The sequence below is a fragment of the Falco punctatus genome (genome assembly GCF_963210335.1).
Source record: "Falco punctatus genome assembly, chromosome: 7".
In the NCBI taxonomy this organism is placed as follows: domain Eukaryota; kingdom Metazoa; phylum Chordata; class Aves; order Falconiformes; family Falconidae; genus Falco; species Falco punctatus.
Window position 1 is genome coordinate 55,299,530 of NC_137587.1, and position 24,260 is coordinate 55,323,789.

Here is a 24,260-nt window from a genome sequence, read left to right on the forward strand (position 1 = left end):
GCGCGCAGGTGGGTGCCTATCTGCCTAGCTCCCCCAAATAAAGGGGAGCGCTGTGTCAACGGGAGCACACATGGCCCCCGACACCTGCAATAACAGAATGTCCCACTGAAGTCTGGGCCCTAATTATAGATGCAGCTGGATATAGGCCATGCAGCCAATATTTGCCTTAAGAAAAATATAGTGGTGGTTTCTACCGGCATATATTTTTATTTGTTTTCCTGTCACAACTGACTTGTTTTCCCTCTAGCAATTTAGTGCGGTTCCTCGTTGCCCTCTCAAGGAGGAGAGAGCCAGACTGACTGTTAGTTGCCCTGCCTGAAACTTGCATCTTGCAGTCATGCTTGCAACAGCACAGCTCCTAAAGCGTGAGATCTGAGAAGTGTCACCAGACCACAGATGTTTTTGCAATGAAACTGTGCACCTCCTGGAAAGTCGCTGTGGTGCAAGTAATGATAGATAGTGTTTTCATTTTGCTGCACTAAAGGGTCAAAATGGCATGGGGAGTCCATGACAGAGCAGCAGAAAATGTTGGTTCTGAAAGAAAATTTATTTCATAGCTTCAGGGGAAAGTTTGGGTGCTGTAAACAGATTGCCTTTGTCATTGTGTAAAAATGTGTCATTTGTAAGGTGATGCAGGATGTCAGTGCCCATGTATGGTGGAGCTCGGTACCTAAAGAGATGTTAAACCAGACTTGTTACAGTTACTGCATTGTGTTTAGATGCATTTTCTGGAAGCACTCCTCTTAGCGTGAAGGTCAGGCAAATGGTCCAAACTTCCTTCTGATCTGCAACCCCAAAACGCTGGTCTTCACTGGGGTGGTCATCTCTTCAGTCTCATCCATCTTAGGGAAAAGACCCTTGTATAGCACACTGCTGATTTGAGGTGTGCTTGTAGCAGCATTTGTGTAGTTTGGTGGGGGTTTTTGGTTTTGTTTTTTCCCCCCCTGACCTTCTACTGTTTGATTCACTGTTTTCTATCACTTGTGTATGGGTCAGTTGCTATATGTAAGGGAACCTGTTGTACGGGGTAGCACATCCTATTTGGACCACTGCATGAATGCTCAGTGGACATATCTGTGTTAGTAACTGGGGGTAATTAAGGCTCTGCTGGCTCCTTCGGACACTCTCTCCCTCCCCCCTCGCCCTCCCTTTCTTCTTCCAGAGATGGCCTCTCTACATAATTCCATTAAAGTGATTGTGCTCTGAGGGGTGGACTGAGGGGCAGTGCTCTCATCTTTCAAAGCAGGACCAATGAGCTATGTGCTTTCCACTGGGCAGCAACAAAAGAAAAGGTCTCTCAGAAGAAAAGACGAGCACAAAAGATCAAAATGAGGTGTTTGTCCAGGCCTCTGGTATTGCTTTCAAGTTAGCTTTTGAGGGCTCACTTTGAAAACGGTGAGCCAGGCTAGTTAACAGAAGGGTGTCTGCTAGTTTTAGAGTGTGTTGTTAGAATAATACTGGAAGATAGCTTTTTGCTTGTGCAATTTAACAGTTCTCTAAAGCGCAAGAGAAACATAGGGACGGATTGAAAACGTCGCAGGCGTAGCGGCGGTGTTCTATGCCCAGAAGGCAGTCCAGCAAACTTAAAATCCTTCAGATTTTATTCACTTATTGTAAAAAGATTGAGACATATAGATAATTCCCTTGTTTCCCTAGTCTCCAAAAGGCCAAAATGCTGTATGCTGGCAATTCATCCTGCCCCTCTAGCCCTCTCCCCGCCCTTTTTTTGTATAAAGCTGCTATTGCTGATGGTGGGCAGTAGGAGAGGTGATGTTTTTACTGCAAGGGGGTGTGAGGTGTTATTTGTCCTGGGGCCCTCGGAGGGGACAGGCAGAGCTACAAAAGGGATACAGACCCTTTTCAGATTTAGACAAATAAGCGAGAGTCATCCAAAGCCGTTGAAAGCCAGACCGTTTAGCTGGATCAATTCACATATGTCATATGTTCAAGTTTCTACCAAAATAAACTTTTACAGTGTTGTACAAAGAACAAATTGCTTAGTTTCTACTTCAGTTATTTGGTTTGCAAAGGAAAACACGAGTATCACAGGCAGTCTTTGTTCCGTCTAACTATTTAAAGTTACTTTTAAATTGGAAAAGAAGCCATGAGATGTAAAACGCTGGCGATTTGTAACCTCTCAAACTCTTTTAATCTGATATTAAAAAGTTGTTATTAAAAATGGGTGATTAATTACCATTCCAACTCCTTTAAAAACAGAAGTAATTAAATATTATCTGAAGCTAGTAGTAATGCTTAGAAATTACATACCAAGAGCCTTGACAATATTTTACAAGCCAGAGTAGAACAGGATTGCTAAACTGTGTTTATTTGCTTAGTCATATGCACTCAAGCAAAGTAAAAGGGCGTTTTTTTAGAAAAAAAATAAAATCCAGTACTGAGAATCTGGGACGGTATACCTGCTTTTGAGAGGAACAGACCTGAATCTGTATCATCCTCCTGCTTCCCGGCTTTATGTTACTGTTTGGCTTGATGCGCTTCTCTCTGTCCTTTTCGTCTAGTATATTTGAAATGTATTTGCTTATTTTCCTAATAAGTTTCTGCTGTATTTACATTACTTTGCTTCAAAAGTACATTTTTAAGGATAGTATTTCTCAGTGCTCTTCCTTTCCCACCCTTCCCCCTTAATAATTCCCCTGGACCTCTGTTGCTTGGAGCAGACTTTGGCTAGCCCTAGATTCGATGTCAAAGGCCATGACCCGATGTCAGAGCAGCCCATGCTGCTGGCCTCTTCTTTGAATAATTATCTGGAGTTTATTGTGTTGAAGGGACGGGCTTGAGGGCAGCGCAGTCACCCTGGCAAACCAGACCAATGAGCTATCCAGCCGGACCACTATCCAACAATGGACCTGTAGGTTACACAAAAAATCCAGCCCTACAAAAGATTAAATTAAAAATGGACATTTGGCCGCAGAAGTTTTGTCCTTTGAACAACCATTTTTTCCAGCCTTCTGAGTGTGGTGTGGTTTTGATACCTTTAATTGAAAGGAAAAAAGTATTATTTAAAATTTTGTGTAAGCTAGAAGAAAACGGAAATATTTTCCTTATCCCCTTCCCCAGCCACTGTATTGGATGTAGCTTAAGAAGTTATTTCTAGGTTTCTAGTTGCTGAACTTGACTCAGAATATCAAGCCACTGAACTTTCTTGTTTCGTTTTTTTTGTTGTTGTTTTGTTTTTCCTAGAAATTCTGTGCAATCCTAATTCTTTTAGAAACAACAAAGCTTCCAATACTTTATTTCTATCAATATTTTCCTTTCAAAGTGCTGAGAACAGGGATGGTCAAAACAGCTATGAAAGCATGTTCAGTATCCAGATTAATGAGTCAACAGTAAATGATAGTAAAATGTCCATTTTCTGTGGGCTTCCTTATCTTTTCCTCTCCCCAAAGAGGACTTAAAAAGTCTGAAATCCAGATTGTGGAGTGCTGTCTCTTCTTATCAGGACTGAATGAAAGGCGGCTGGAGGTGGACTTGCTGTTCTGGAGGGGTGGGAAGAAAAAAAAAGTTCTTTCATGGTCTGACCTCGGATTCTTTCTTAATTTTATCTAGCCCTGACCTGTTGGCTCTGCTCTGGCTCCTTTCAAGGCCTTCGAAGCTTCACAAACATGCAGCAGCTGAAGGAGACAATGACAGGGCTTTTAGGGGTTGCAATATTACACTCTTTTGTAACCTTGGCTAAGGAGCCTGTAAACAGATGCTTGCTACAAAGCATTTGCCAGAAAGCCAAAATTTTGGCTGTGTTGGTATCGGCAAACAGGGCTCTGTAACACTCTTGATTTAGGACTCTTCGTTTTGTATTCCACGTAAGCTTCAGCTGAATGAACAGCCAGAGTGTCCCGTGTGTGCAGTGTGGTCATGGAACCTGCTGTTACAGGCTTTACACTTACCTTTGGTGCTCTGAATTTACCTGGAATGGAAGAATCGCATGAAGACAAATTAGCAAAATCTGAATGGGATAAACACAGTTTGGTCTTTTTTCAGAAAACTGATTTGAAGATAATGTTCCAATGTAATCAGGACATTCGCATTTCTATGTATTCTTTTGAGAAGGGAGGATGGAATTATGTATGGATTAGGACTTCTCATTGGCTTGTTGTTAACGTCGTGCTGCTTTAAGCTTAGAGGGTTTTGATTATGTAATAGGAAGTATTGAGAATGGAAATTTTGTTCCATTGTGAATACGGAAGCAACTTTATTGTTCTTAGTAACTTTTCCTAAAAGCTCAGTCTGTGCAATCTTGGTAATTTAAGAACGAGATAGTTGCATTAAAAAGTACTTCACCAGCTGCAAAGTGATGAGAAGCACATTTTTGTTTTGAGTTGTTTAACTGCTAACGCAGGCATTTAATCTTTTGATGCCTCTAGTTTTTCCAGCTGTGTTCATTGGAAGTGCATGAGGACACCATCTGGCAGTAATGAGGTATAACTCTACCAGATGGAACTAACCCACGTTGGGTGGAGAGATGTTCCTTCCTCTCCCCAAGTCACCTTTGTCACTAGGGAAATGTCTTCAAAACGGAGGACTTCCCCCCCACCCCCCCGGCCCTACCTCTTCCCATCCTCCAAGTAATGGTAGCTGCTGCAGCAGTCCTCCCGGCAAAACGTAGGTTCTCAGTGCATGTATTTCAGAGGCCAGTAAGGGTCGAATGAAGCACCATTTATTCTGTTGTGGAACAAGGCCAGATTGTTTTATGTGGTTCTGTGTATTTGTCTCAATGTTCTAGAAGAACCGAAGAACTCTGAGTTCTTGGGATTCCGTGGAATACATCAGCATACACCAAAACTAGTTCTGGCATGAGATGATGTCAGCTCTGTACTTGCTTTTGCCTACCACATGTATGTATTTACTAGAACATTTATTTTTTCCTAAGCTTTGAAACCTGGGCTCTGTATGTTTAATCCACGTTTAACCAATAAATATATATATAATTTGAACACACTAAAATTTTCAAGTTTTGGAAAATAAAATGGTAAAATAAGAGTATTTCTGACCAACAGCTGCTTTGTAGTAGCAACTTCTCCCCTCACTGAAAGAGAAGTGGAACATTTACATAGAACAAGGCTGATGGCAGTAGTAAAGAATATCAAGTAACTCTGAGCTGGTGCAACAAAATGTGGATATTGCAATGAATTCCAGAGCAATAGAACTGTTAATAAATCAAGTCTCAATTCTTCATGATATTTTTGCAGTTCTTCTGTTTCTTGTGTCCAGACAGATAAGATGTGGCTCTCCCTCCATGCTGGGAAATGAAATTACTTGTCACAAAAACAGAGTTGGAACATCTGAGTGCACTGTGGTATTTTTCTTGAAGAATCTGTTTTTGCAGCATTAACAGCCATAACTGCTATGAGCTTCCTATCGCCTTTCTGAGAAGCTGAACAAAATCTCTAAGATTATACCTTGGGGATGTAGTAAGGCAGGAAAACACACAAGTAAATATGAACTCATACCAAGCTTCAGCTACTGTAATGGTTAATGTTTTTTCCAAGTTACAACCCATCTTTTAAATGATCGCTCATAATTTTGCTCATACTTGCGGTATTTAGCTTTGCCATAGTTTTACTATAAGGTGTAGAACCTATTTGTAGCCTCATAAAACAAAGAGAAGGCTCCCCCATGTGTCTTGCTGCTGAAAGACCTGCCAGGGTTGGATCTGCCGGGCTCACTGCAGGTTTTTATGGGAGAATGAATGACGGGGTATGGGATGCCAGAGAACAGCCAGGGAGCAGTGACCTTACCTACAAAAACTGCCATAGGAAAATTAGGCTGATCCTACACAAATTGCAAACCGGTATCTGTTTTAATAAGTTGAAATTAATCAATTTAAGGTGTATTTACCTTTTTCCTCCTCTTATTTTATACGAGTTTTATTACCAGCAGTGAAATTTATCTCTCTGGTTGAACTATTGTTATTCGTGTGGTTTTAATACTGTCAGGTTTTGGTTTTATAAAAAAGGGTGTGTGAGGCGGATCCATTGTGCGGTGTGAAGCTGTGCCAGCTTATCACATCCAGCCTATAATGTTTTTTAAGACCATCTCTGTGTGCTCCAGAGGCACTCTTGTAATAAAACTTAAGAATTAGCTTTAGCATGTTTATATCAACATCAGTGCCGGCCTCTTGATTTGTACAGTGTAGTTTTTGCATCCTTCCTACCAGCTGATTTAAGTAATAACAATAAAAATGCTTATTAGAAATCTGTAGGTGCTGTGACACTTAATTTTACAACAACCTAATTGCCAGCAGCACTAAAAAAAAAGCCAAACCAAACCATATTGCACAGAAACAAACTACCTTTAAGATATTCAACCAGTTGGTAAATAGGCTACAGAATTGTTCCTGTTCACCTTAGGTCTGGGAACAAGCCTTCAACCACTACACAAATGCTGGTAATTGCAAGAGAATTAATTGAAATGTTTTGGTGTTCAGAGAAAGTTTGAAAATGCAGAGGTGAAATCTTGCTGTGAGTTTTTTATTTTTTACTTAAACTGAATTTAGGGGTTGAATGGGTTGTGTAAATCGCTGCACGTAATTCGCCTCTGAGTATCAGTGATTTTCTGTGGAAAGATAGGTTACTTCTGGGTCTGTTACAAGCGTAACCGATGGCCTCAATGCTTGCTTCCCTGTTTTCTGAGCTTCTCCAGCCTCCTGTTGCTGTATCATGCACATGGATGGCATACATTAAATCTGAGACTGTCAGCCCTGCAGGTGGTCGTGCTATCCCCAATCTTTTATCAATGATTTATATGTAAACTATTCAGGATACCTGTGCTGCTTAAAGATAAGAAAGCTCTCCTGAAGTTCATTTTCTCTCTGAAGATATGTCTGGCTTGGAGTGTTTGATCCAGCTGATGAACTACTAGATGGAAGTGTTTACGCCAAGTTTGTACTGGGACTGCCACTGAGGAGTAAATCATATCATAAGCCTGTAAACAAAACTAAAAATTGTTAAAAATATTCTAAACACCACTTCATAAAACAAATAGCATGCTGTTGGAACTGGAGGCAGGTCTTTGGTTAACTTGTTTGGCATGTGGTGTAGCTATCATCAGCATGGAACAGCCTCTCAGCGGGCACTTTGAATTCATCTTGACAGATGTTGTACATCATATACATATATACTGTGTAATCTGTGAAGCAAGTTTCCAATCAATTTCTTTTGCTGCTCAGTACGCAGTCTTTAAAATTCTTCTGTATTCTCATTTTTAGTTTGCTATAACATTTAGACTTTTCTAGGCCGGTATATCTCAATTAAGAGATACCAGCAAATGGGTTTTCAACCACAGAAGCAGTACTGTGTGACAGCTTCAAAATTCTGACATCGCTTTTGGGTTGAACTAGGCTTGCTAGCAATTGAACCGCAATGTTCTGAAGTGGAAACAACCTTGTTCTGTAGAATGTAGAGACTAGTTGAGAGACTGTATTTTTATACAGGTTTTTCTATGTGAAGATAATTCTTTTTGAAACTTCCTTCGTTATACAAGAGTAAGATGAATAGTATTCAGTATCCTGCTTTTTCTAAAGGTAGAGTGTTAAATGTACTTAAAAATAAGATTAAAAAAAATGTGTTTTCCTCAAAGATATTAGATTATTTTTTTTTGTGGGAGTTACGTTTTTGCCTTTCTTCCACATCCCATTATTCTTCCTCTCCTCCCCAATCAAGTGTTAATGAGGAATTCAGGTTGGGGGGGGTGGGGGCGGGAAGGCAATGAGGATAAACAGACCTCACAGGCTCCTCATTCAGCTCAGCAGGGCACTAGACCTTAGCTATTCTTCATTTCACAGTGAAGATGATCGGTTCTGGGTGACCACTTTCAAAGGGCACAGAGTTTTTGAAGGTGCTCGGCAGCATGATAAATTGTCGTGTCTGTCATCCTGTGCCGTGCGGAAATGCAGCAGGGGTCTCTTCTGCAGGAACTTGTAAAGAAAAAGATGGACTGTGACACTTGGCCGGCTGGATGCTGCCGGTTTATGTGGAATGTCTTCAAGGGTCTGTTAAATAGTACCCGGATTCAAGATTTTTTCTAAGAATGGACGGGAGAGGCAATTATTATAACAATCTCCAAATAATCTTCCTAGTGATCTTAACCATGTCTTGATTGCCTCTGTTTTTAAATTTTGGCTTTGTTTTTGAATATTTCAGTTACATGCTAAATATGTTATGCCTGTCATGATTTTCTGACTTGTATGCTATAATTTGCCTCAACAAGTCACCATAACTTGATTTTGATGTATTCAAATTACTTTGTACTTTCTAAGGGCAGTTATCTTTCTGGTTGGGCTCAGTGTTTTTAGATGCGCCTTCCCTTCACGTCTTTTTTTTTATATATATAAATTTTAAAGGGATTGCAATGGTTTACATATAATATCTTACTGTCTTTCTGAATTTTCAATATTAACATTCCCTATATTCTTCTATTCACATGCTTTTCACATGGTTGTTCAGTGTGTTTGTGTCCATCTCTTTTTCTCTGTTTGCAATTTGTGGGCTGGGAACAACTGATGTCATCTGTTGTTAAAGTGATACTGTAAAGTGAAAAAAACTCCAAAGGAAATGAGAATTTTACTCCAGTTTAAAACAACCCTCATTTTTCAACATTTTTTTATTTAGGTTGTCTACTTGTGATGTTAAAGTCTATATGAAAAATGGGAATGGGTTCCTCTTGCCTAGTCTACCATTAGTGTTAAACACATCAAAGAAATACTTCAATCAAAATTTAAGAACCTGGGTTTTTTTACATGTATATCTAGATTTTGGTAAAATAGACTTTTTTTTAGAAAGTACATAGAGATATAAACTCCACCTAGCGATACCTCATTTGAAGCTGATGTCAGGTAACTACAGCATGAAAAGGTTGTCTGTTTCAAAATAAACACGAAAAGATTTTACAAAATGCGTGATTATGAAATGACTATGCTGGAAACATCAATTTGAGTTGTTACGGTTGTATTGCTGGTGCAGAGACTGCAGAGGGAGCTGACAATCTGATGTAAACAACAGTCCTGTTAGTGGTGAAGAAATGTCAGGGATTTGTGTTCTTGTTTATTTCATGAAAGGCCGTGTCAAATCTCAGCTAAAATGAAAAAGAGGAGAGCTTATTTTGAGAAGGGATAATATGATGGTATTTTGGGGCAAGGCAAAAAGAAATAAACCAGCACAGCACAGTTATGGAAATCTGACCCTTCTGAAAATTTTAAAGGAAAAAAGCAGGTTCATGACAATGGAAGAGGAGAATATCCGAAGAGCTACATCAGTACTGGGGTGAAGTTTAGCTGAACCCAGAAATGCTCGTATGTACTAGCAGCACATGCTACCACCTTTACAGTCGTATGGAAGGGATTCGTTGCAGTTACCATTGCAAGGGAGCAGGCTGCAGGGAAGCAGTGCAGCTAGCCCAGTGGGCTGCACTCCTAACCACCTGTGGGTGCCCCACGCCACCCCACGTACACAAAGCTCAAGGGCCCTTTCTAACTCATTTCTCTGTAGTAATTTTTCACTTCATGTGGATCAAGGCCAGTGTATAGTTAACAGAACTGAGAGAAGCAGCAAACTGCGGTACAGCTACCCAAAGACATGGCCAGAGAATGGGAAACAGGGAGACCCTTCAAGCTGGGAACAGTGACCCTCTAAGGATGCCAGAACCAGCTTTCAAGAAAACATATGGAAGCAGAAGTTGTTAGTCAAAGGCATTATTAACAATCACTGTTGTTTCACAGTATATCTCCTCTCAGAACCTGGAACCAAAACATTTCCCACTTCTTTGCTGGGTCCTGTCTTCCTGCGTGTGCTTTGATTGCCCTGCTTCATTACAGCCTGCTTACCCAGAAATAAATACTGGTTTCGTAGACCGCATGCTGTTTGTTTTAACAAATCTTTGTTATAGACTGAAAGCACTTTCAATATGCTGAATCATACTATTAAATCTAGCTCTGTAGCTGTGAAGGTGTGATTTTGTTACAGCTAGAAATGTGATATTTATCCTACTACCACTGATTCCTGTTACAAACTTCTGTATCAGGCTATTGGAAGCAAGTCTGGGAGTTGTGTGTCTGATTCTGGGCAAAGATTCAGGGAAATTCATGGGACTGGAGAAAAGACAGGCTTCCAGGCATCCAGCCCGTTCAGCAGCCCGTTAATGGTAGCGGGCAAGTTTTGAACCAAACTTGCAAATCCATATTTTTTTACTTGAGTCTATTAATTCATTTTCTCCTTGTGCAGATCCTAGAAGAAAATATCATGTAAGGCTGCTGGCATATAACAGTATGGAGGAAGGTTATCAGGCAGATCAAACAGTCAGCACTCCAGGATGTGTCTGTAAGTGTTGTAGGTACATGAAGAATTTATTAAGAGCTGAGCTGTTTCAAAGTCTCAGCAGCTCTGTGTTTTTAACCTATAAATAATCAATTAATTCAGTGTAAAACAGAGAACCAGAAAGATCGTATCTGCGACAAGTACTGTCCTAGCCATCCTGCAACTGAGACAGTCTCCTGTGTTCATGAACTGCAGCTCAGGAAACAAGATAGCTATCAAGCACTTTTTCCTGCCCTGCTGGATTGTCTGTATCATCTAACCAGTGGCATATCACATACTTTATGATTATCCCTCTCCCTAGTCTCTGTTTATAACTTCGACTTTGTTTTTGACTAAACAAGAGGGACTACAGAAGTAATATGTGACGTGTATTGGGTTAGGAGGGATCTCTGATAGCTTGGACCAGATTGCTGGGTTTGAATACCAGCTAGGGCTGGGTCGGGGCAGATTTGAATCTAAAGCTGTGTGCTCAGATCTGTCTCTTAATCTTGCCAGTATCTGTATACAGTTCATTGAATAATTCATGCTCCTTTTTTTGTTTTAAACAGCTGTCCGTGATCGCATGGTGCCACCACCACCGCCTCCTCACCACCTCTATGCCAAAGCTAACACTTCGTCTTCTATCTACCTTCACTGGGGAAAGCCTGCCTTTACCTCGGCGCAAGTCGTCAACTACACAATCCGCTGCAACCCAGTGGGGCTGCAGAATGCTTCTCTGGTTCTCTACCTTCAAACGTAAGTGCAGCACTACTAATCAGTCTTGGTTTCCCATTTCTAGATCCTTCCACTCAGTTTCTACTCTTCCTGCCCTCTCTTAATTGCCTTTTACTGTAACAACTTTTACCTCCCTTAGAGGACTGTGTGTTTTGCCCAGTGGCTGCTAGTTCTGTTTCTTGGGTTGTTTAAGATGTGTTCATAGAACAGCTTAATTTTCTACCTGTGATCCTTGTGCTGGATCCCTGGGCGAGCTTTTGAATTTTTAATGGTGCTTTAGCTGTCTAAGTTGATTTTAATTTTAAGCTTTTCTTCAACCAAACAGAAGAGAATACCTATTTTATAGGTAGCTTGTCCAGGCAGAGGTGGGACTTAGTCCGGTGTCTGATTTTAAGACTGGAAACAAGAATTTTTGATTTTTGAGAGGTTGAGCATGTTACTGTGGGAATGCCACATTCCTGAGTGCGCGGCACCCTGCCAGGAGAAAGCTGAGTAGGAACTCCAGGTTGCTTTTCAGAGAAGCAATGCGTGAGCCACAGAATGGCAGAACAGGGAAGATCATCGGCCTGGGCTTGGTGGTCAGCTCTCTGCCCAGGTGGGACAGGAGCAGAAGACCTTGGTCCACTGTGTGCTGTGCTGGGGCCATGGTGCTGTTGAGGGAATCCACACGTGTGTAGCTCCCTCAATACCTGGGTTTACTCAAGCTTTCTGAGTAAGAAAAATGCTGTCTTAAAAGAGTTTCCACCCTAATATTGATGGCTTTCTCTTCAAAGAACACATCCCCCGCTGTCTAACTCCTGACTTAACGATTAGACACAGTATAATCACCATGTAAAATTCTCAGTGTGCAGTATGGAGCATAGTAACAAATGCTGCCTTTTGTGCTAGGATGAGACTACCGCAAATACTGGTGACTGCCTTTGCAGTATGGAAGATGAAAATACTAAATGAGATTTAATAAAGCAATATTTGTAGATTAACACCATTTTAAACTGAGATTTAATCTCAACTTGGGTATTATCACCCAGTTTTAGCCCTGGTGTATATGAAAGATTTTCCCCCTGCCCCCAGAATCAAAATAAAAGCGGAATGTCTGCAGCTGACTTTGATCACAAATAGTGAACTGCAATATTACAATTAATATAATCAATTTTACAATTGATAAATTACCAAGTATGACTAGAAGACAAGTAGGGAACATTCATATTTTACAGAGATCCCCTAAACCTGAGGTGATAGAGGCCATCAGTGGAAGTTGCACACATAGCCTGTGTCTCTTCTCTGGTCCGGGAACAGCTGATGGAGCCAGCAGCGTGTGCCTCTTCAGCTGTGGTGCTGGTTGTAATCACATTACTCCAGCTTGAAGTGCAGTGTCCTGTGGACAGATGTGGAAAGAGCTGCGTTTGGGATATCTGCTGGTGATCTGGGCAGTACTGTTCTTGGACTTGCTTGTGCATCAGCTGTCCATACAATCTTTGTAAAAACTTCAGCTAAAGTCAACTGACACCAGGCAGTATCATGTCTGGATGTCATAACACTGGAAGAGTTAATTGTGTATTATCATGAAGAAGATTGTAGCTTTTTGTTCTGCTTTTGGGTTTTTTCTTCATACAGCAAAATAGGTACAAATCCAAAAGTGATCTCACATCTAAAGTATAATTTAAGTAAACATGTTTTTCTAGGTCTTTTTTTACCCTTCCCTTTCCCTCTGCCCTGTAACCTTCCTTTTACTCTGTTATTTTCCTTTTGGATGGAAATATCCTCCAGAGAGCTCCAGGGTCAGGTAGACAGCACAGATGGACCAGGTTTCTGGACATGAACTGGTTTATCTTGTGTTGAACTGATATTGAGAATCTACTTACAGTGACTAAGAGATATCATTTGAGTTTGGGATCTTCAAGTCAGCTGCTGCTGTTTAATTGACTTTATTCCTCCATCGGTACAGGTCAGAGACTCATATGTTAGTTCAAGGTCTTGAGCCAAAAACCATGTATGAATTTGCAGTTCGGCTGCATGTGGACCAGCTCTCCAGTCCCTGGAGTCCAGTAGTCTACCATACCACCCTTCCAGAAGGTAAGGCACCAGGAGAGGACCACATGGTTCTAAAAAGAAAGCTCTGTAAACCAAATGGCCTGAACAATTGCTTATTAATATTAATCTGTCTGTAGGAGAAAGAACACTTTCCTCTGAGATACAGATACTGCTTTTGTTGGTGAGAGAGAGAAAAATGCTGTCAGGAAAGTCCTTGTTTTGGAACTGTGAAATTCTTTTTCAAAATCTACCTAAAACCAGCAGTGATTTCTATATAAAACATGGTACATGTATAGTTAGCAGCCACTGAATGGAAATAACTTGAATAAAAACTTTAAAATATGTATTGAAGAGGCGTGGCTGATTCATAGGCATGAAAATATGTTTTAAACCCCAGAACTTTTAGAAACGGTAAAAATATTACACATCTACTGGCATAGCTGCTGGTTTGCTTTTCTGTCAGCTTGGTCAATGAAAATCAAAAACTTCACTCTCGTGTTCTCAACATTGCAATGTTTGGGATGTATCTGTTCAGAGAGTGATGATGTGGGTTGTTTTTTGGGGTTTTTTTGTCAGTATCTGTTTCCTTCTGGAGTTGAAGGAAAAATATGAAATTTGCTTTTACAAAATCTAAGCGACTGACCAGCTCACAGTTAACAGGAGTGTTTCTCCTGAGGAGCAGTACGTGCTTGTTTATATGTTGTTTATCTGGGATGTAGCAGTAGCCATTAGGTCTGCACATCAGTTTCTTTCTGAGCAATTTAATTGCATGTAAATTAGGTTAGCCTAATAACATTGTGTTACTGTTCTCACAGCACCATCTGGCCCTCCAGTAGGAGTGAAGGTGACTTTGATAGAGGATAATACTGCTTTGGTTTCCTGGAAGCCACCTGATGGTCCTGAAACAGTTGTTACACGCTATACTATCCTGTATGCATCCAGGAAGTCTTGGATTGCTGGGGAATGGCAAGTGTTGCACAGAGAAGGTAAACTAAAATCATAAACCTATGAACTTCACCAACAATGATGTTACTTATAAGATGCTTTGTTGCTTTCAGCTCCCTTGGACTATGATAAGAAAGAAATTCATCGAAAAGTTCACGTGAAGGTTATAATTAGTTTAGAATTATTCCCATGGTTGTGATGAAAATGTATTAAAAACCAGTTAATGCTCAGAAGGTGAGGGGAGAGGGGCTGTCTGTGTTGCTTTGGAGCTCGGTGTGTGCATGTGAACCAAAATGTCTTGCAAATCCAATTATATCCATCTTAGTTCTGTTGCAACCATGATTGTGACAGTTTCGTTCTGTAAACGCACTCTTTCAAATCTGAAGTCTCTGAGGTGCCTTGCTCTCCAGAAATAAATTTATAAATGTGGCTGTGTGGGTTTATGTTCCTTTTGATCACTGCCAATCCAGTTAGCTCAGTTTGCTTAATGAACTTTCCCCTACTCCCACTAAATTGCTCTGCAAATTCAGTTTAACTCTGGCTTTATTCTACTGCTGAGCCCCAGCTAGGTAATCTAACAGTAACTCAGGTATAGTGATAGGGACTGCAATCACATCTTTGTGGTTAGGTGTAGGTACAGTTTAAATTTTTATAGGCACTTTCCAGAATAATACTGTGACCTGAAGAGCTGCCTCAAGAACAGATTTTTACAATAGCCAGGAAAAAAAAAGGCATTTACTGTTGGATTGGCATTCAGAATAGGCAGAGACAGTTTAGAATAGATAGTGTTCTAATAATGTTTTAAACCGGAGAGAGAAGCTGGGTATTAGAGAGTAAAGTCATGTGCCTGAGCAACTTATTGAAGAGGATTGCCCAGGAAGAGTTTTTGTTGGTCTGTGCCATTTCATGGCTGAAAGCTTATCAGCAGAGTGTGAAGCTTTACGTTTTCTGGGGAGAAAATGTATAAAACTTAGAGTACACGCTGATGGAGGACAATTCATTTTGCCTTTGGTGTGAGTGAATTGTTTCAGTTCAAAGACAACGGTGGTTGTCCTTTGTGCTGCTCCTGAAGAGAGGACAACAGCCACTCTGACGGGTGCCAGTGCCACTTGGTCTTTGCTGGAGCAGAATGGTATTCATTGGGCTGGCCTCAAGTATAATGGTCAGCTGGGAAGAATAACACTAAAATGACTATTATTAAGCAAGTTAAGTTGTTTTTTTTTAATTGTGAAAAATAATTAGTCTCTGAAATATCAGTGAGGTCTAACTATAGGGGGAAGATGGAGCCTATGGGTTTTCACTATCAAAATTGTTCACAGAAACAGTGATACAAAGTTGTCCCATTAAACTGTTGAAAGAAACAGTTGTCATATTAAAAGACCAATTTAATATCAGTTTTTACTTACTAAAAAACCCAGCAGATTTAAATTCACAGAGAGCTTATATTTGAAGGATAAATCTTGTCATTCTGGTGATGATATGCTGAATTTGTTGTATGCAGCGAAGTGGCTGAATTGCTTTCAGGTATGTACTTCAGCTCAGCCACAGCTGTGAAACAGAACAGCATCTCAAATAGTATTTTACCCATCGGTATTTTGGATGACAGGATGGCAATAGCAGTAAACATTTTCACGTGTTCCCGTACTGAAAGTGTTGGAGGAAATGAGCAAATGGAGAGCTATAAATCTCAGTGTATTACTGTGTCCATCCATGTTAGAGTCACTAATTTTCTATTTTGACAGATATATTAGGGTTTGAGGCATGGCACGGAATTCGAGCATCTTGACATGTTAGGATAATCTGTAATGCTTTTAGTTAAAGTACAGATGAAAAAGTCTTTTTCAGAGTTAGAATTGAGCAAATACTGTGATAGTCCTGTTACAGTCCTTTCATAGGTAAATTTGAGGTAGAGGTGGGTTTTGGGTTTTTTAATGCATTTATTCTGAAAAGATCAGCTAACCCTATGCAATAAATAGCGTTGTTTTGACACTAAACTTATGCAGAAGATTTGTAAAATCTTAACCCATTTCTTTCTCATACCTCCAAAGACACCCCCCAATTAAAAAAAACCTAAACCCTCACCAAACGAAAACACTAAAAGTCCTAGCATGGGTTTATGCATGACACTTCTACCAATCCACCAACTTAAAATCAGAAACCCTCTAATTTGACTGAGCTTGTGTAAGGCATGGCAGAATTAGAAAATACAGCTGCAGTTTGTTGCTGATTTGTGATGAGAGTTATCTTCCAGCCACCTCCCCCCTTTTCCCTAGATCTCTTCAAGTGGATAAGAAGTTACAGCCTTTACACACTTGGTGTGCAGTAAATCAGTGCAAAGTGCTTACTTGCTTCAGCAATGCAGCAGATTTGAAAGGAGCTGGTGGGAAGGAGCCTGTAATATTGAAATGTGACCTTTCGCCCTGGCTGGTGCTAAATATTACAGCTCCTTTGGTTACAGATACCTCACATTTTACTTCAAATGCTTTCAGCTAATGGCTGTCTTTTATGGAAGAGCTGAAATAGCTTCCCTTTTGCCAAATGTATAATCTTTTCTGTCAACAAAACAATCTTGTATTTTATATGCTCCCATGATACTATAAATTCTGACTTCTGAAATTGATGTGAAAGGTTGAAATTTATACTTCAGCCTGAGAAACTGAATGGTATATGTGAAAGAGACCAAGGGATAGACTTGAGCCTGTAGCTGCCACTATTTGGGGAAAGAAAAGCAATATATTTCTATGGTAGGAAGAAACACAGGCATTTTGGAAAGGAATTGGAATTTTAAGCAGCAGTCTGCAGTCCCCGGCCAGGCAAAGCTGCTGTTGACTTTGATAGGAGTTTTGCCGGTCTAAGGACAATGCAAGTGAATCCTATTTATATTCTTAATCTGTTTTTCCTGCCTTCAGGGACTTTATGAAATGAATCCTTAGCATGGGAGAAAATTTTTCTGTAATATTTTTAGTAGCACAGCTTAGATGTACAATAATCAAGGAAGCCTATGCAGGTCTAAATAGGGGTTCATTTTTAAAAGCATGGTATAATGTACTTTTCCAAATCTGTCCTGTTCATTTAACCAACTAGACCTGAAATTTGACAAACTGAACCTGAATTATTTTGTTATGACAATTTTCATTCACATTCATGGTACAGTGGCTCTAGGAGTGGCATGTAGATTCGTACACGAGAGAGCTCTTAACATTCTGCTTTCTCTGCCTGAAAGTCTGGTTAATGCTTGGAGCATCTCCTCACAGGTATGATCACAACAGAAACACTATCACACTAACACTGGATTTAGGACTAGTATGCTGTGTATTGTAGTCAATACCTGGTTCTTGATTTTGAACTATACTGGCATTTGGCAGTGTGCTGTGTTCAAGCAGTATGGACAGAAAGGACAGAAGGGACAAGCAGGGAACTCCAGTGTGTCTCTGTACCCTGTATATGCAGGTTAGAACACGTGCAAGCGATCACAGTCCTCCAACAAGATTTGGAGGTTGTATTGGGGAAAAAAGCGTAGGTCCCAATGTCTAAATCTCAGTCTGTTTCCACAGATTTTGTCTAACTGGAACTGTTTATCAAATTTTTCATAGGAGCAATGACCATGGCTTTGCTGGAAAACCTTGTAGCAGGAAATGTCTACTTGGTCAAAATAGCAGCCTCCAATGAAGTAGGAGAAGGACCCTTCTCAAATGCAGTAGAACTTGCAGTCCTGCCGAAGGAGACATCAGAGTCTAATCAGAGGCCTAAACGCTTGGATCTGGGAGATTCCACAAGTCAGTAGCAATTTTTTGATTACTGCTGTCATGAGTACCAGAAAAAAAGATCCCTGTTTGTTTTAGCTTGTAGCCACTTTCTGGGTAAACCATTCTGTTTTATGTGAGGCGGTCCCAACAGTAGCATTTTCTTCTAAATGAAACCATTTTGGAGTTTTTATCTCAGTTCAACTCAGAACTGGTTTAATTCTTTTGCTCAGAAGTTGGAAGTTTGCCTTTCAAAGGAGAATATGTAACTGTGTTGAATTTTACATCAACTTTGCAGCCACTCTTCCAATGCACTTCCTTTAAGTCCTTTATTTGCCTTGAGGTACTGGTAGCACTGGGTCAGTTGGAACCAGACAGCCCAGCAGAGATGAGATGGCATCTCAAATAAATCTGCTGAGATTTGCTGGCTCCTGGTATTCCAGAAACCCAAATCAACCTGTCGGTCAGTGATACACCGGCATGTGTTTTTACCAAAGAAGTCAGCCCCACCTGCAGCTCTTTGGGGAAGACTATGTGTTACCTTGTGGACGTTAAGGTAACATCAGTGCTTCTCCACATAAGAATGGAAGAACATGTCTTTGTCTGCCATGGAATGGCATTTATCTTGGTGACTTGGTACAGATTTAAATTTTTAATATTTATTTGGGGAGGCAAGAGCTAGTCATTATTCAGGTACATAAACCTTTTAACCTCTCCTTGTTGCTACACATGGAATTGTGATGAAAACACGGGGATTTTTCTTGCTCAGGTTTTCTCCCTTCCTGGAATTCAGTTGTATTTTAGGCCTGGATAAGCAAATAGAGTCATTCCCTCAGGATTAGGTTAACAGACACATGATGTCAAAGCATAAGCCAGTGTGAACCCTCTGAGGTGACAGTGGCTGGAATTCTCCAAGCCTTTTCCCTTTGTTGTCTAGTAGCCCCCTGTAAAGGAAGGGGTTGGAGGGAGCTCCTCTGCTCCAGGCTGTAGGCCACCAAAGAGGCTGTGGTGTGGGGCAGTCCTTTCTTCCCATCCCCACACCAGGCCTGCATACACTCCTTTGTTTGGTCTACTAGTTTTATTTTCAAAAGTGTCAAAAGGTATAACAGAGAAGGTCTGGAATCTCATTACAAAGAAGCATTTGTCTCTGTGGTTGTGACTGTAACCCTTTTAATTTTGTGACAGGGAGAAGGGCATAACTCTTCTTATTGACCGGGCCTTTCTATGCTCTTTTTTGCTATAGCTTATTCTGACTATTACCATCTGGACCAGAAATCAATGACTGGCATTGTTGTTGGGGTTTGCATAGCCTTGACTTGCATCCTTATCTGCATCCTGATCTTAATTTATCGAAGTAAAGCCAGGTATGTTTTTATTCTTGAAGACCGAGCCCTTTCTCAATGCACTGATTCTTGGGACATGCCGCCTTCTCCAAGAGTGCTAAGTTCTCTGAAGTACTCTGTCTCTTCACCTGTTCCTACCAGCAGTGGAAACAAAGCACTTTGTTGGCTCTTCCTACTCTACCTGAGCCCCTTCTCCAATGAAAGGAAGGAAGAACCCACAGAGTGAGTCAGTGGTGCTTTGACAACTAAGTATGAGGCATGTTTCCAAATAAAAAAACCCTTTTGAGTCAGACAAGCATGCTGCTTTACATCATCTTCCTGCTTAACCCTCCAGCCTGCCCAGACCTGGTTTGCAAGGCTTTAACCCTCTGGTTGCTGGACAAGAGAAACTGACACAAAGCAGTTCCATGATGCAGTTTCTTTGCAGTGGCGCAAGCTGCCATCTACCTGTCTTGTCATCGGCTCCTATGGGACATAAACTAGCACAGTGACTCTGCCCGTAACTTTGGGATCAGAACAAATATAAGTTACTTGAAATAATAAATTAAAAAACTGTCTGAAAGTGTATTTTAGTAACAAGGCCTTTTTAGTGTACGTGCAGGAAAAAATACAGATTGGGAGGCAGTCTCTGTGTAGCATGGTAAGAAAGGTCTTAATATCATTAGTGGTTACTTCCTCCGAGTAATATTACTAATCACAACAATTCCTGTCTGCACATAAGCTTGTAGGCTACTGTGTATGATTAACTGGAAGCAGATGTTATTTTTATCACAAGCAATAACATTTAAATTCCATGAGAGTTAGCAGTATCGTATAACAAAATGTAAATGCCAAGAATATACCAATATTACTTGATTAATAATAGCTTTGAAGTTCATCCTTGATTTTTTTGTATTTTCTTCCTGTGGGTCAATTTTATTCCTTCTTAACACTGTGTAGGAAAACATCTGCTCCTAAACCTGTGCAGCAAAGCACTGACCAGCTGTCACGTACCAGCATCTCATTAGCCAGTGCTAATGAGGTGGAGAAGGGTATTGAAGGAATTGCAGAGAATGAAGAATCCTTATTGCCAATGATAGTGGGAAACAGCTTCATCGACGCTAAGGTACTGTGAGCTTTACTCACTCCCAAAACAGAAATCTTTCTTTAGAATTCATTACTATAGCATCAGAGTCCTTATCAAAAGTAAGATATGTACACTACAAATCCACAGGAGGTTCTTTTATGGGACGAGCACATGTTTGGCAATCCAGGGTCAAATTCTCAAGACTTACTGTACAGTTCAGCTAGAGATCTGATTCAGCGTGCTTGTCTTGCACTGTACTCTGCAGAGTTTTTGGCTCTGACACAGTGCCAAAGGATAAAAGCTCCGTAGACTTGGGGCTGCTGGGTGGCCTCTGCTAGTCCAAGGAGGCTGGTGAGAGGGTCCTTGTCAGCACCTAGGTCTCGAAGTGCCTGTGTCAAGCATGACACTGAGCAGGTATTAAAGAAAATATTGGTTTTCTATATATTTTCTGGTAAAACAACCTTACATTTTATAGATTCATATTTGGTCAAATGATAAATTAATGTAGATGGCAGGATTTATCAGTGGATGCCTAGAATCTTATAGTCCAGGAGCCCCGTGTGACAAAACCACACTGGCCTTCCTTTCCCACGCACCAACACTGATTTAAGGCTTGTTCTGTACACACTGCCAACCTGCATGGAGCTGCTCCCTGAGGACATGTGCAGGAGCTGGGAAATGGAAACGGACCCCAGTACAGGCACAGACACTATGTCTGTGAATGGTCACATTCAAAGTAGAAGAGCAAGAGCAGGGCCTGGAATATTTTGCTGTGTGTTTGCAGCATTGTAGCTGCTGGGGCTGGCCTGGGGGCTGGCCAGATTTAGTGGCTCTCGTCTTGACTTGTCTCAAGCAGTAGATGAATACCAGACCACACAAATGTGACTCAGTCCTAAGACTTCATTTGTCTTCCTTTTCAGTATGGAGCCAATAGGTAGAAATAGAAAAAAAATTTCAAATATCTTAGAAAAGTAATATGTTAAAATAAATTGCTGTGTGTCTGTCTTTATTGTAGGGGGGATCTGATCTGATTATTAACAGCTACGGGCCTGTCACAAAGGCTAACTGCAAGAAAAGGTGGCTGTTCTTCCAGGATACTAAGAAGGTGAAGACTGAGGAGGTAATTGGTCTAATGGGCAGAGATGGACAACCTTCACTAGTACCCCGTGTTTGCAAAGGAAGATACATACTTTCCTATTTATGGAAAAGCACAATTAGTGGTTTAAGTTTTAATTTGTTTCAGTTGTGTAAAGGTCAATGGTGTTCTACCTTCTAGTAAAGTCTTCTGGAAGTTTCATTTTCTGTCCCAAGGTGTTAGATACTGTAACCCTTTATGGTTAACTGATTACTTTCTTGCCTGTGCCCTTTTATCTGTGAGCAGAAGGATTTCTGTGTGCTGGGTCTGGACACATTTGCTATTTGAATGAGAAAAATAACAGTTTAATTCTGAAGTGTTAAACTAAATCCTGAACTTTATCGTGCAATTTCACACCTATGGGATATCTAACTAATGTTCATTGAATTGTAACTTGTATTGTGCTCTTGTGTCTTTAAGGAATAGGAAGTCTTGATACCCATGTGGTAAATTAATATTCCAAAATATTTCCAGAAGTGGCTGTATATTTGCTGCCACCCAAGGAGTAATGTTTAAAAGAATATGCATGAAGGGATGGGAGAGAGCTCTATCGAGTATATTTTTAAAATACCATTCAGCTCTCTCCAGTGAAATCATCCTTGATTAGCCATGCTTAGCTAGAAGGGATTATTTCTTCCATTACGGAAAAATACGAGCAAGACTTGAGATTGATTCTTCTTAACCTCCTGTAAGGAAGCCCAGATTGTTCCGAGCCAATGCAGTTAGAGGCACTCCGGCAGAACAGGAGATGGGCAATGTAGTAAAAACTCAAATTATGGCTCAGCTTTTCAGAGGCTCAACAACTTTTTCCTCTCTGCTTTTTATGTAGCCTCAGAGAAGATTTGTCCAGGCGGTGTGTCTGTATAAGCCAGGCACCACTGTGCTGCTCGGTGAGGATGACTCCCCCAGCTCTCCTGGCCAGCAGTCGAATTTCCAGGTGCCGTTCAGTATTGTTGCCGATACGGAGCATTCAGCCAACAGTGAAGGAAGCCACGAGACCGGTGACTCCGGAAGATTTTCTCACGAGTCCAACGATGAGATACACCTCTCCTCTGTGACAAGTGCCACCCCTCCCACTACTGGTCCGTTTGTAAGCAGTGACTTGGATATGAACACCTTGAGCCCTGCCATGAGTAACTGCACAGAGTCTCCTCTGCCGTTTGCTACTGACCAGACTCCTACCTCACCTCTTCAGATCCACTCTGCGGTGCAAAACTGACACCCTTAGGGCCACGCCAGACATTCTTGCAGTGTATGTCTGTTCGAAGGACAATGAACAGGGAGCCAAAGTTTTATTGTGGAAAACCTGACTAACCTAGCAGGTGATCCCATATTTCTGTTGAATGTTTGGGGTTTTTTGTTTTTTTTGGTTTTTTTTTTATTTTGTTTGTCTTTTAAAACTCACTCATTTTGAATGTTCAGTGGTCAACAAATGTGAAAGGACAGTGAAGATTTCCGACTAAAGTTAAAAATATGTCACTGGAGCAAAGGGAAGGCTGTTGGCCCTTTTGCTGACTATCTACCTCAGTTTGCCGAGAGGCAAACTATGAATGACAACTGCTTTACCTCATTTGTGTTCTAGTTGGTCTCAGCTATGGAACTCATGATACTTCCTAGTAGTGTTGTTTTATTTTGGGTATGTTTCGGTTTTGGTTTTTTTTCCCCCCAGTTGTGTGTAGAGTGTGTGTGTGTGTGTGTGTGTGCGCGCGCACGTGTATGCGCTCAGTGATCAGGGAGTTGTATAGGTAGGTGAACAAGGTTGTTTAGCTGAAGCTCTGTCTTTAAAAAGAAGGAAATCTCAGAGTATAAAATGTAATTATTTTATGTGGTTGACTTAGAGGATGTTAAAAACTGGGAAAACCGGAGTTGGTGCTTCCATGTATGCAGCCACATGAAATCTTTTGTACTTCTTGATCTCTCATAACCCCAGTAAGCCTAGGACAGTGCCTTTCCCCCAGAAATTTTTGCCAGCAACTGCTGGTAGGATGTATGCTATATCCTTAGGGCTCTGGGACATGTTGGGTTCCCCACAGCGACAAATGTTGCCCCTTTATTGACAGTTAATGCTAAAAAGCATGGCAAAATGAAGCATTCAGCATTTCCAAACAGTTTGGCTCTGCTTGAGAGTCATGGAATGGATAATAATGCTGAGTATTCACAGTACTTCTAGCAATGGTGCCTTGCATTATATATTATGAAATTACTAATTTGCCTTATGCCTTTTTAGTATTCATAAAGTTGCTTTGGAGTACAGGAAGATGCCTTAAATGCTTCTTAGATGTTTTAAGTAAACTGTATCATGAGTTTATATTAATTTTTACCCAGCTTTGAGTGCTGATAGGCACTGCTAGCATCGTAGTATGTCTCAGAGCTGTTGTTAGGATGCAGCCCTGCTCCTTGCCTTTGCCTAGTGTGCTGTTAGCCAGGAATTTTAGCTCAGGGAGTGACTTTACCCACATGCCAATCTAAAACTCTGATTAGGTTACCATGAGAAATAAGAAAGCCAGAGCTTTAGTTGAAGAGTCTGTTGAAAGAGGTGAGTACTGCTACTGCCTTGAACCCATGCAATTCCTGTTTTATACTACCTCCTTTAAAAGTTATTCTAGTGGTTTTTGGGGTATTTTGTTGTTGTTGTTTTTTCCTGTACTCAGGGAACAGTTTGTTACTTTTGAGCTGCCTCACGGAAACGTGGAGCAAACTGACAGGGTATCATGTTTTGTTTTTTAATAGGAGAGAGAGAGAGAGGGAGGGAGGAGGTTGGAATCATTCAATGTTATAAACTTGACTGTACCTATATCCAGGCCTCTTCTCCACTCCTCCTCTTTCCCTGTTTTACTTTAAAAAAAAAAGGAAAAAAAAAAAAAAAGAAAAAAAAAGAAAGGAAGAAAAGAAAAAAAATGAGGCATATGTTTTTACTTAAAAAAAAAGTTTAAAATGTAAGGTTGTGCGAAAGCA

At 40.7% G+C, this 24,260-nt stretch overlaps 1 protein-coding gene across 1 annotated transcript in view; it reads left to right on the forward strand.

Annotated features, from left to right (window-relative positions):
- Nucleotides 1-24,185, forward strand: part of PRTG (protogenin) — an 87,941-nt gene extending 63,756 nt beyond the window's left edge. Inside the window, exons 12-20 of the mRNA XM_080396579.1 lie at nt 10,236-10,331; nt 10,877-11,063; nt 12,988-13,115; nt 13,889-14,059; nt 17,612-17,794; nt 19,005-19,125; nt 20,044-20,209; nt 21,186-21,290; nt 22,135-24,185. Coding sequence (XP_080252705.1) covers nt 10,236-10,331; nt 10,877-11,063; nt 12,988-13,115; nt 13,889-14,059; nt 17,612-17,794; nt 19,005-19,125; nt 20,044-20,209; nt 21,186-21,290; nt 22,135-22,524 — 1,547 coding nt within the window. The 3' untranslated portion in view covers nt 22,525-24,185. The remainder of the gene's footprint in view (nt 1-10,235; nt 10,332-10,876; nt 11,064-12,987; nt 13,116-13,888; nt 14,060-17,611; nt 17,795-19,004; nt 19,126-20,043; nt 20,210-21,185; nt 21,291-22,134) is intronic.
- The last annotated feature ends 75 nt before the right edge of the window (nt 24,186-24,260 follow it).